The 13,306-nt window shown below is 33.1% G+C and overlaps 1 protein-coding gene across 1 annotated transcript; it reads left to right on the top strand.

Annotated features, from left to right (window-relative positions):
- The first annotated feature begins 6,197 nt into the window (after window positions 1–6,197).
- LOC137942921 (F-box/FBD/LRR-repeat protein At1g13570-like) lies at window positions 6,198–6,819 on the top strand. Its single transcript, XM_068788643.1, has 2 exons — window positions 6,198–6,328; window positions 6,504–6,819. Exons 1-2 carry the CDS (start codon window positions 6,198–6,200, stop codon window positions 6,817–6,819), a joined length of 447 nt encoding a protein of 148 aa, XP_068644744.1.
- Window positions 6,820–13,306: the final 6,487 nt, after the last annotated feature.

Here is a 13,306-nt window from a genome sequence, read left to right as displayed (position 1 = left end):
AAAATGATTCTTCCTTTGTCTTTTAAGTCAAATGGTGCTACTAGATGTTGATGGTGCGCTTTCTAGTATGAGCAAATTTCTTCCCTTTTCTATGGATCATTGAAATGGGCCATGGTGGATCAAACGAATATGCTGTTAGAAATTTTTTTAAAGGGCTTTTTTTATGCGCCTCATACTTAACATATATCATTAGTAATATTATCTTAATAGGGATCTTGGGACCAACACAATATATAAAATCATTTACTCTTTTCTAATTATATACTTTTTACTCCCTAGCTTGAACATGATTGTGTCCCATTCAAGTAAACAAGACTTCATGCAAAGGCTACATGTTTAGACATAATTCAACTTACATTCAAATCAAACAACCTAAGTAGGAGTGTGCTTGTCGGAAGTAGTTCATAGCCATCTTCAATTGAGTTGCTCTAACTTCTTATGCTATAGGAAAATTAATGTTTCTCAAATTTTTTTCTTCTCCATGATTTTTTGTTGAGATAAGTATATATTTCTCGATGAAATTTGAATGTTGTCGAGAAAAGATTCCCACTAAATGGAGAGAGCCAATTATTCTCAATGAAATTAAAAAATCACCAAGATATTCTAGTCGAAACTATCTTGTCAATAATAAGCTAGGAAAAAAAAGAAAAATAATTCACTTACTCTCAAATAAATTCAAAGATTAAAAAAAATATATATTATTTTTGAAAAATTATTTCGCCAAGAATAAGAGGGGAAATTAAAAATAAAAATATTCACTTATTCTCAAAGTAATTAAAAAATCACCAAGAAATATATACTATTCTCAACAAAAAAAAAAACCTCGAGAATAAGTTAGAGAAAGACAAAAAAAATATAAACTAATTATTGGAAAATTTTAAAAATCTCTTAGAAATATATGCTATTCTCGACCAAATAATGTCACAAAAAAAGGGAAAATAAAAATAAAAAATCACTTATTACTGGTGAAATTAAAAATATTTATGAAATATATACTATTCTTAGAGAAGTAATTTCTCTAAAAAATAGTTAGGAAAAAATAAAAAATATCCACTATTCTCTATGAAATAAAAAATCATTGAGAAATATATTTTTTCTCAACGAAATAATTTTGCCAAGAATAAGTAGGAAACATTAACGACAAAAATTAATTGAGAAATATCTACTTATTCTTGATAAAATTCAAAAATTTTGGTAAATATATGCTATTCTCGATAAAACAATTTCATTGAAAATAAGTAGAAAAAAAAACATTGCAGAGAAATATTCACTTATTCTCAGCGAATTTCAAAAATCATCAAGAAATATATATTATTCTAGATGGAATAATTTTATCGAGAATAAGTTGGGAAAAAATATAATCACAGATAATTAATCACCTATTCTCACATATAGTTATATTTAACATTTCCTCTTACTACCAACATAGTGCTATGTAAGTCATTAATCAAGTATAATAGTGCTTTTATGTGAATCGAGATAAGATTTTTATCAATGGAATAAATAAAACAATTAAAATTAGAATTTAAATTTTCATTAAAAATTATTATAATTTATTTTATTGTATTTTAAGAAAATATTTAATTAAAATATTAAAGTTAAATTCAAAAAAATTAAATGATCAATCAACTTAATTTGGTTAACATAATATAAAAATTAATTAATATATTTTAATTAAGTAATTTATTTGATATTATTAAAAATATTCAATTATCCTTATAATCATTTTGATAAAAACTTTTTCAATAGATTTTCTTAAAATGGAAAATAGAAATTAATTAGTGAGATACACATAAATTCTTTTTATATTGATGGAAATACTTTCAAAGTTAGAAAAAGTAAACTATAAACTAAATATAACTATTTGGTTCGCGATTTAAATTATTAATTAGTGAGAGTATAATAATTTGCATGATCATACTGATGCACATTATAAATTGATCAAGTCATGTTAATGTAATATGACTTATGAAGTAACTAATTGAGTTATTGATCAAGTAATTAGTTAATATCAATTATTAAATATAATTTATTATATAATTACATTATTATCTCATAGATGATTTATTCTTATCCCAATGTTACAGAAAATATTTTTAGGTAATTATTAAAATAAATAAATTAAAAACTTGGTTATTATTAATAATCCTCGGGAACCTTTCGTGCGATTTATGGACACTATTTAATAGTGAAAAGTTAAAAAAAGAAGAAGAAGAAATCCTTTTTATTAACATTCGAACTGCGATTGGTCATATTTATTTTTATAGAGAAATAGAAAAAGCCATACAAGGGTTTTGTTAGGCCTAAGCTATGTAATCATGTGATACTAAGAGAGCAGTAAAATTGTGATGTAGTTTTGAGAGGGAAAGAGCCACGAGGGTTACGAGTGTTAGGGTTTACATTAGCTTTTATATTCCGTTGCAATTTTTTAAAAATATTTCTAATAAGAAACAACCTTTGGATGAAGTTAATTGTGATCGACCGATAATGGGAGATGTAGCGCACTCAATCGTCTCATTAGATATAAGTTAGCAGTTTGATTGACTACTATAATTGCATTTTTTCGCATAACTTTTGTAAGCATTGAATCGGACCTAATCTTACCCAGTTCAATTATGATCGGACCGATGGGTCAAGTTTGGTTCTAACGGCACTCGTCCATGTGGCTGTTTGCCTAATGGCACTTTTTGCTTCCATCCTGAAACAGTTGCTGACACAGCAACATCTGTCACGCCCCGTCGTCAGGTTTGCATTGTTTGTTACCATCAGAAATGTGTAAACAAGAGATATATAAAGCAGAAGAGACATAAGAATAATGAGAGTAGAGGGAAAGAGAATCAAGAGTGTTTTATCTTTCTTTCATCTTTTCTTCTTTTACGTTTTGTAAAGAAATTGCAGCAAAGAAGAGGAACAACATAGCTATTCAAAGTTGTGATTACTGTACTGCAATCGATCCATTTGTAAGCCTTTTTCTCATTCATTCATCTATTTAAAATGTGCAATTCTGATGCTTTCACTATCGCTATTTGAATCCTCTTTGCTTTTTTTTATTTAAGGGTGCTTTCTTATATCATCTGAACTCTATTTAAGTTCATTTTCTTGCTTATAACAGGTAAACACGACGGGGTCCCGACAAGAATTTTATTGGAGCTCCTCTATTACCTAAGATATTGACAAGTTCAACTATCCAATTTTTCAAATTGAAATGCTCAACCCAACTGGTATAGATGCTGAAGTGGTTGGGTTGAACATTCAATTTGACAAATGTGATGGTTCAAGGTAGCAGCTGGCTGGGTTGAGCATTCAATTTGAAAAACTTGAGTTCTAGTGGTTTACATTCATGGATAGATCAAAGAAGAAATCGAGGTCAAGGATGAGCATCTTAGTAATTTCATTCAGGGAGGGGATGTCTTTGAAAATTGGCTTGTCAAAAAATCTACCCTTCTACTCAAGACTCTTCAAGTTTGGCTTACTTATTTTCATCTCTTGGGCCGAAGATGATCAATCTTCACTACTTTCACTTTTTAGAGATTTCACTCCCTTGAAATCGTAATGAGGCTCCTTTATGCATCAGGTAAAGTTGAATGCAGTTATTGATGGACAAGAAATAAGAGTATGTGATGACATCAAAACATGACTCCACTATTAATCTCTTCAGTGACTTCAGGGAGTCGCGGTAACTTAAAGTCAAGTCGAATTATCTCACCTAATTGAACACCATTAAGGGTCATACCATAGAGAACAACACTTCTTAGGGCTTGGAAACCTTTGAAATCATGCGGAGAGGCTCGACTATGCACCAAGTTAAGTCGAGAGATAATATTGATGGACAAGAGAACAAAGAGTTTGGCATTCCTCATTTATTCATCCCCCACCTGATATCATCATCATCTGTCGTGTCGGAGTGCCTTACACTTCCACTCAAATCAAGCACAAGCTCTCCAACTCCTTTGACTTTGAGATTTGAGTCCCTTGAAATCGTAATGAGGCTCCTTTTTTGCATTAGGTTAAGTTAACTGAAGATATTGATGGACAAGAGAATAAACAGTCTAGTTTTTTGAATTTCTTCATCCTCTGATAATCATCAAGTTCAAACTACTTAACCCCACTCAAATCAAGTTCAAGCTCCTCAACTCCTATTGTAGACAAATCAATCCACATCAAGAGATTAAATGAGTAGCTCTCATTGGGATCAAAGAACAGATGAATAATATTGTCACACAGGTTGCTGATCTTGTTGATGTTGTTTATCATACAAAGTCAATATTTTGTAACTCCCCTAATTCTCAAATAAATTGTAAAGACAAGTTTTCAGTGTATAATAATGAATCTTCTCTAGGGTTAATATTTGTTCCATAACTTCTCCCCTCAATAGGATTGTTTGCTGCATAGAATTTTGTTTGTTTAATTTATTTCCTTTTTAATTTTCTTCTAGTTAATTTACTAATTTTTATCTTGCTAATTAATTTTATCTATCGTCCCTTTGATTGAAGTAATCGTAAGTCTCTTTCATAACCCTCTTTTATTTTTCTCTCCCCTTCCTCTTTTCCTTGTCATTTTGATCTCTTTTCCTAGAATTATGGTAATCCAAGAGCTTGTAACGTAATAGTCATATTTTCTCTTTCTCACTTGAAATGAGGACGAGGTTGAGAGAAAAGGAAATGAAGTTGAGACAAGGTTTAGAGAAAGGGGAATGGTTGGGTTTCAGGGTCAAGCTTTAGTATTGGAATTTAGGTTTTCAAGAACTCTACAAATCCTACGTGTGCCCACCCCTAGGATTCGATATAGCGAGGAGAGGAGTAAACATGTAAATAGGGATTTCAAATTTGTTAGTGATATTAGTCCCCTCTAATAACATGAAAAGGATAAATAAAATTGGTCTACATGGAAGAATGGTTTGCCCATGGGAAGGGAACCAACCCATTGCTAGTACATATGTACTAACAAATCTCACAAGCTATTAGCAAAAACTCCTAACCATATATATCCAACGTACCCTTACATCAAAATGTAATACCTTAATTAAAATTATAAAATACTATTTTACACCTAATAAAAAGTAAAACTTCCCAATGGAGCTTCTTTGAAAGACATACAAATGACTCCAAGGCATTAGTGTATACAATGTAATCCTTAATGTTTGTATTATAAGATGAGCAAGGAAATTACTAGGGGTAAGTTAAGTTTAATAGGGTCATTTTTGGCATTTGGACGCCAAGCATGAGAAAGGGAGGGGGGTGCCACCTTCGGGTTAAATGGGAAAAGTTTTGTTAAGAAAAGCCAAAAGGTTGGTTAATGTAGGAGTTTTAGGGGGTCGGTCTTAATTTCTTATTAGGCGTTTCATAATTCTTATTTGATATAATCTCTAGTGTTGTATTTGATGTATTTGAGTCTGAATTGAAGTAGGAATTGCCATATTATTGTTTTCAAGACCCAAGGGTACTAATAAAAAGTCTCAAAAAGATTTCAAACACCCATATAAATAAAACGACCAACCAAAGCAATGCTGAAAGGTTTGGCCAAAAGGGTGAGTGAGAGTCAAATAAATGACGATAGGAGAAAAGAGTGCCAAAGGCTAATGGTTAATGAGGAAGATAGGGTGTGGAAGTTGGGTTCACTATGTGTTTTATTTTTGTAAGAAATTCAAATCTTCATTAGAATAACCAATGACGATAACAATCAGTAAATAATGAACCTAAGACAAGCAATTGAGGAGTTTTTCTTCAATAAGAATGTCTCAATCAAAGAGACACAATAGTAGCAAGACAAATGGGCCAATGCCCAAATAACCGGTAAATAATGGAAGTCCTTCAGAAAACTGGATTGTTTGTTCTCTTGTCCATCAATATCTTCACTCGAGTTTACTTGATGCATAAAGGAGCCTCATTACGTTTTCAATGGTCTCAAATCCCTAAAAAATGAAAGCAATGAAGATTGATAATTTCGGCTGAAGAGATGGAACCTGAAGAGTCTTAAGTACAATGGTGGAGTTTGGAACAAGCCCACTTTCAACAACACCCTCCCTGGATGAAGCTACGGAGATGCTCACCCTTGACCTCGAATTCTAATTTGAACTATCCAGGGATATAGATCACTTGAACTCAAGTTTTTGCCCAAAAAATAGATTGATTAACACAATACTTTTTTTGTTTTTTCAGATCACAAATAGTAGTATATAACAATCAAAAAACCAGTCAATGGACTTTCTGCATAATAGAACCTTTACTGAGAAGACTGAAAATATCTACAAGCTACCAAAAAATATTATTCATCACATACTCACTTTTCTTCCATTGAAGTGTACAGTGATGACATCAAATTTGTCTAGGCAATGGATAAACATGTGGAAACCCCTATGATTTACAACACTATTATAGGCTTGACAAGGAGTTCACAACAAATTTAAAGAAGGCATATTATGTACAAGTTGTCTACCAACTTCTACAACTCCATACTCTGGACAAGATTAACAAGTTTTACCCGTTCTTTTGTTCCGGTGACAGATACTCATCCGATCTCACAGAATGTATTAAATTTGTCAAAGTCGAAGGATTTGGGGAGCTTGTGCTTGATTTGAGTGGAAGTGTAAGGCACTCAGACTCAACAGATGATGATGATATCAGGTGGGGGATGAATAAATTCAGAATGTCAAACTCTTTGTTATCTTGTCAATCAATATCATCTCTCAACTTAACTTGCTGCATACTGGAGCCTCCGGAAGATGTCAAGGGTTTCAAAACCCTAAGAAGTGTTGCTCTCTATCGCATGACCATTACTGGTGATCAAGTAGGTGAGATAATTTGTGGCTCGAGGACTTGAGTTTGAGTAACTACGACTCCCTGAAGTCAATGAAAATTGATCATCTTCAACTGAAGAGAATAATAGTGGAGTAAGTTGCTTGAACTTGATAATATTCGATGGATGAAGAAATTCAGAAAATTGGACTGTTTGTTCTCTTGTCCATTGATATATTAACTCAACTTAACCTGATGCATCAAGGAGCCTCATTACAATTTCAAAGTTTTCAAATCTCTAAAAAATAAAAGTAATGAAGATTGATCAACTTTGGCTGAAGAGATGGAGATAAGCAAGCCGAACCTGAAGAGTCTCGAGGTCAAGGGTCGAGTTGTGACATGCCCACTTTCAAAGACATTCCCTCCCTAAATGAATCTACCGAGATGCTAACCATTGACCTCGACTTCTACTTCGAATTATCCAGGGATGTAGACCACTTGAACTCAAGCCTTTCAAATTGAATGCTCAACCCAGCCAGCTGCTACTTGAACCATCACGTTTGTCAAATTGAATGCTCAACCCAACCAATTCAGCATCTAGACTGGTTGGGTTGAGCATTTCAATTTTAAAAATGGATTGTTCAACTTGTCAATATCTCAAGTACTGGCGGAGCTCCAACAGTGTTTACCTGTGATAAGCAAGCAGGCGAACTTAAATGGAGTTGAGAATATTTAAGAAAGCACCATTAAAGAAAAAAAACAAAGAGGATTCAAATAGCAATGGAGAGAGCACCAGAATTGCACATTTTAAACAGATGAATGAATGAGAAAAGGCTTACAAATGGATCGATTGCAGTATGGGAATCCAGTCTCCTAGAAGAAAGAGGATCACAAGTTTGAACAGCTATGTTGTTCCTCTTCTTTGCTGCAATTTCTTTATAGAATGCAAAAGAAGAAGAAGATGAAAGGAAAGACAAAACACTCTTTATTCTCTTTCCCCTACTCTCATTGCTCTAACTCTCTCCTGCTTTATATAACTCTTGTTTATGTATTTCTGACTGTAACAAACAATTCAGATATTCAATGCACTCATAAAATTGGTTGTAACAAACCTAAAAGTTGGCTGTAACTTGTAAGACACCAGCAAATCAGTGGTCTCCCCTACTCTTTCCTGCATTATATAACTCTTGTTAATGCATTTTTGGCTCTAACAAACAATGCAGTCATTGATTGCACTCATAAAATTGGTTGTTACAAACCTGAAAATTAATTGTAACTTGTAAGACACTAGGAAATAGGTTGTTGCAAACCTGATGATGGGGCGTGACAGATGTTGCTGTGTTAGCAACCATTTTAGGATGGAAGCAGAAAGTGCCAACAGCCACATGGATGAGTGGTGTTAGAACCAAAACTGACCCATCGGTTTAATGATTTTTTGTTTCTTATATAGGGAAAATAGATTTAGCTTAAAACCGGAAGATCTGGCCCGTTACTCTGGTCCTATCGTAATTGGACCGAGTAAGATTACGCCTGTTTCAATGCTTACAATGTAATGTGAAAAAATTCAATTATACCTTAATGGGGTTTCGTTGAGTTATGAAGTTTCTTTCCACATGATTTTCGAGATTTCTTTCAAATAATTTTCTGAGTTCAATAAACTAAATGAGTTCCTAGACTATAGAAATAAGAAATAGAATGTGGTTACCTGATCCAGTGCAATGACACATACATTGAGTGAAATATTATGGGTAAAGTCACTTCTCTTTGAATATACCTTGATGAAACTTCATTGTGACAATCAAACAATTATCTACAATTCAGTCTTTTCTAAAGGAACAAAACATTTTGAGATTGATTATCATTTTTTTGAGAAAAATAAATCAGGTGGGATTATATCCCTTGAATATGTCTCTTCCCAAAGCCAAGTGACCGATATCTTCACTAAAGAGATTCCAATGAGACCACTTTTGTATACTTGTTCCAAGTTGTGCGTCTATGTTGTGTATGCACCAACTTGAGGGGGAGTAGTGGAGAAGTGAAAAGACTAAATCGTAATTTTTTTTCTTGATTTTTTTGTTATATGTCTATCCATCTATTTCACTTATATAAAACGGCAACTTTGTCTAAATTCAGTCTTTCCAGGGGAGAAGAAAGGAACATGCTCTAAGTTTCTCTTTCTTTTCCTCTTAATTCTCTCTCTCTTGTGTAGCTTTCTCCTTCCTCTTCTTCTTCCTCTTCTTTCTCCTCTCTTCTTCAATTTCCTTCCTTCTTCTTCTACACTCAATCTTAAGAGAAAACTCAAGATAAATTAATGGAATTCTAGAATATAAAATTTCTAATTTTATATGAATAGTTAAAGTGGACCATAGCCAATCAAATGGATATACTACTAGAAATTTCCTTTGAAGGATTTTTAAACTACACAACATACTTAAAGCATATAATTGGTAACTTAAGTGTTTGTTATCATCAAAATTATCTCAATGGAGGTCTTAAGATCAACATTCCCTCCATTTTTATGATGACAAACACTCATAAGTTTATAGTGATACATATGTTACGAGTGTATAAAATGAATACAAAAATTTTCTTTGAAGAATTTTTAAACTACATAACAACCTTAAGCCATATAATTGGTAACTTCGGTTTTTTTTATCATAAAAATTATCTCAATGGGGTTCTTAAAACCAAAATTCCCTACATATTTATAGAAGACACTCATAAGTTTTTAGTGATACAAATGTTATGAATGCATAAAAGGAATACCAAATATACAAATCAAACTCTTTCATCGTGACTCCCCAAAGTTCAATGCTATGTTGACTTTGTGTGGATTTTTAAACGTTCTCTCCAAATTTTCTCCCCCTTTTGATATCATCAAAATTTATAATGGGGACTCTAGGTATGCTCCCCTTATAGTGATGCTCCCCCGACGTCATGCGATGCTCTCTCTTTTGCTATTGCATTCTACTACCCCTAAGATATGTACATTAGCTTGTAATTGTACTCCCCCTTAAATTTTGCACTCCCTTTATTTTCATGCATTCAAGCATCCTTAAGTAGGTTCAAGTAATATCACAATCAAAACACAACTCTCTTTTTAGGGATCTTGGGACTACATGTCGCATTTCATACTCGTAAAACCATATACAATGACTAAAACACTGGTAAAAATTGTTAGTCAATTTTCACTTCTAAAGTTGAGCTAGCATGGCTCTACTGTCACCTAGATTTACTAAGTGGTTCCCTAGAAGCTAATTTTCAAGACCCTTGTCTAGAGTATATAACCTCCTTTTGGGCGACATTTTTTCGTTCTTTCCCCTACTGCTTCTTTCTCCTTTTCAATTTTCTTACCAACTATGCTCAATTGACACTCTTGGTCTCATGACCAACTTTCTCAACTTAAGGTGACTTCATCATCTCTTTTATGCACCACCCTTCATTTGGTTTCATGCACATTTCTCCCAAATTCTTTTATAAACTAGCCCAATGCTCCATTTCTTTCACCATACTCTATAGTTCCTTTTGAGCCTTTAGCTTTTCATTTGAAGACATCAAATGAGATTTTGGGATTTTAGCTTTTCAACTTATCTCATTTTTGTGGCTTCTTTATTTGCTAGCCTCTATCTCAAACTCCTTATGAGGTTGCTTTCTTCTTCTTTTACTAATTCAAAAAAGATATGTTGATTTTAGAATATGAGTTCTATCTCATTTCTTCATTCATGCTTCTTGCACACTATTCATTGCCTGAATTTACCCTATAGACTCAAAACAACATAGCAAACAAATCACAAAATCACACAAATATATTAATGGATTTTAAAATAAATACAGCCAAAACATTTATTATATCCAAGATGAATCTCATCATCAATAATTTTAAAATTTACGATATTCAAGATGAGAACATCTCTATGTGACTTTCTTACTCTCACAAACTTACTCCTAGTTTGAAATCAAAAGAAATGTAAAAGAAGATATTGAATTGCTACGTGAACTCTAATGATTTATAATATCCAAAAATATTCAAGAAATAAAACAGCTTTATGAATAATTTTAACTTCTATTGCCTTTAGACTGAAAAATCTTAGCTAAGGTGTAGTTTTGGGAAATTTGGTATCCCATAAAAATGATATCCTTTCACATTAATTAGAAATGACAATTATTATTTTGTAGGTGACTTTTCAATTTTATCCAAAACTACACCTTAGTTAAGATTTTTTTAGTCTTTGTAGTTTAACTTGCTATAATTAGCAACACTAAAAAGTAGACAAGGTGGGTAATGTGTTAAGTATCAACCTCAAGAATTGACGTAACTGATAATATCTGTATCATTACATCTAATATGCATCATTTTTTGGATTGTATTAGTTATGTATCATCTTTCGAAGCTAATCAACACAGCCAAAGTCCAACACATATTACTCGATACATGATATAAGTGACAAACGCATCCCTTGGTAAGAGGACTAAAAGCTCCAGATCCAAAATGATGTTTTTTAAGTGTTTCAGAAGAGAAAATCACAAAAGGCATCCCATTAAATTTCATGTATGGTCTTCCTCAACCTTGTCTAGGATAGATAAAGGAGGTGATTGTGAAGTAGCCAATTGATGTGTTGGAAGATGGGCTCCAGCCCACACGACCAAGGAAGGCCCACATATCTAAGAGTATTATAACATGGGCCATCTGACTAAGAAAGGCCCACAAGATAGGCCCAAGGACCATCAACCATGATTACCACAAGCTGACATCCTTATCACATTAGTTGGAAGATCAATAAGGACTCACAAAGGCATCTTTATCTTATGGTCACGTCCTAGAAGAGTTCTAGTTTGAGTAATGTTTGTCTTTTACCTATACTGAGTTATTTAATTATACTAGGACTTATCTTTAAGAGTTAGAGTTTGGGTGTAATTGGGACAAAGGTAATTTTATTGTAATTGGACTCTACTACCTTCCTCTATTATAAATAGAGGTTCATGTACTCTGGTTATAATAAGTCAATGAAGTATTTCTCTTTTTCATAAATTCAACATGATGAAGGTGAGAAAATTCAAGCAATCATGGAAGATTTGAGAAGGCGCTTCAATGCACAAGAACAAGTCTTTGAACCACCAACAGAGGAACAAAAAGAATTGCTTGAATTGAATCAGTGTGAAGACATAAGTATACAAGGGTTTACATAGTTTTCCAAAATCCCACAAAATGGGAATACAAAGGTTTGAATTCCACACATTGAAGTGTCTTAGTGTCGTCTAGGTGTCTTTACCAATTTGAACAAATCAATGGGTTGTTCCTTTCATTCTTCTTCTACGATTATTGGATCTTGATCCTCTTCACTTTAGTGATTCATTTGTCCTTGATTCTCCCTTTTATTGAGTAATTTGTTAGGATAATTATCCTTGATTGATTTTGATTAATTGAGTATGATTTGTAGGAGAATCTTGAATAGCTAATTTTTCTTGTGGTGTGACCCTCATGTGGGTGATTGTAGAATAACTAATTAAAGAAGATCCTTGAGGTGGCTGAGATTCATCCATGCTTGAAGACGTCCCCCCTTTGCATGTTTTGCATGACTGAGAATAATGTCTCCTTTGCATGGGTGTGAACCTATCTTCTTGTAGGTTTTCCATGGGCATGATTTCTATGTTAATGATTCATTCCATGGGCATGTCTTCTATGTTCATGTTTCTTCGTGTAGCTTTAGGTTGTGCAGCAGAGGGGAAGAGTAAGACTCAGGAGTAAAGATTCCCTTCCAATACATGTGTGTGCCACACTCACAAGAAAACAAACACAACTAAGAACTAGTTCCTATGGTTTTTCCATCACAATGCTATTAACACTTGGCATGAGACTTAAGACAAAGTTTGAAAAGGATTCGTTCAAAGTAAACTTATAGGGGGTGAATAGGTTTACTAAAAAATTATGAACTTTAAATCAATCTAGCATAATTACATCCACAACACCGATATTTAAAGTGGTTCACAATCACTATCTTAGATTGTGGCTCTACTCCCAGGGATCTCTTACCTTGGAGTTAAAGGATCCACTATGTCAAGCCAAACGACATCTACAAATTAGAACCACACAGGTTCAATTACAACACCTTCCCCTAACAATTAGGGGCTTATAGTTAACAAACTCTAAATAAAAAACCTATAACAACACTTTTTTTCACACAAGGACTTACTAAAACAACAATAACAATAACAACAATAACAACAATAACAACAATAACAACAACAACAACAATAGCAACATCAACAACAATACTTGCCCACATATGGACTTATGGAAACAACAACACTTGACCGGACATGGTTTTATGGCAATAGCAAATACTAACCCACATAGATCTTATGGCAAAAACAACACTTTTCCACGTAGGGACTTACGACAACACTAAGTATAGATGCTTAGCAAGTTAACAAATGACAAAGGTCTCTTGCTTTTCAATCAAGCACAATATGTCCCTTGATAGACAGATCGATCAATGGAACAACATAATATAATATAAAAAATACTTCAGTGGTTCTACCAATATGATTGGCACCACTATGTATAAAAATTA

The sequence above is a fragment of the Aristolochia californica genome, unplaced genomic scaffold, assembly GCF_029961685.1.
Source record: "Aristolochia californica isolate CCGP_79_NKW_82.1479 unplaced genomic scaffold, dmAriCali1.0.hap1 SCAF_10, whole genome shotgun sequence".
Classification (NCBI taxonomy): Eukaryota; Viridiplantae; Streptophyta; class Magnoliopsida; order Piperales; family Aristolochiaceae; genus Aristolochia; species Aristolochia californica.
The sequence above is the reverse complement of the archived record's forward strand: the minus strand, read 5'-3'. Positions and strand labels throughout refer to the sequence as shown.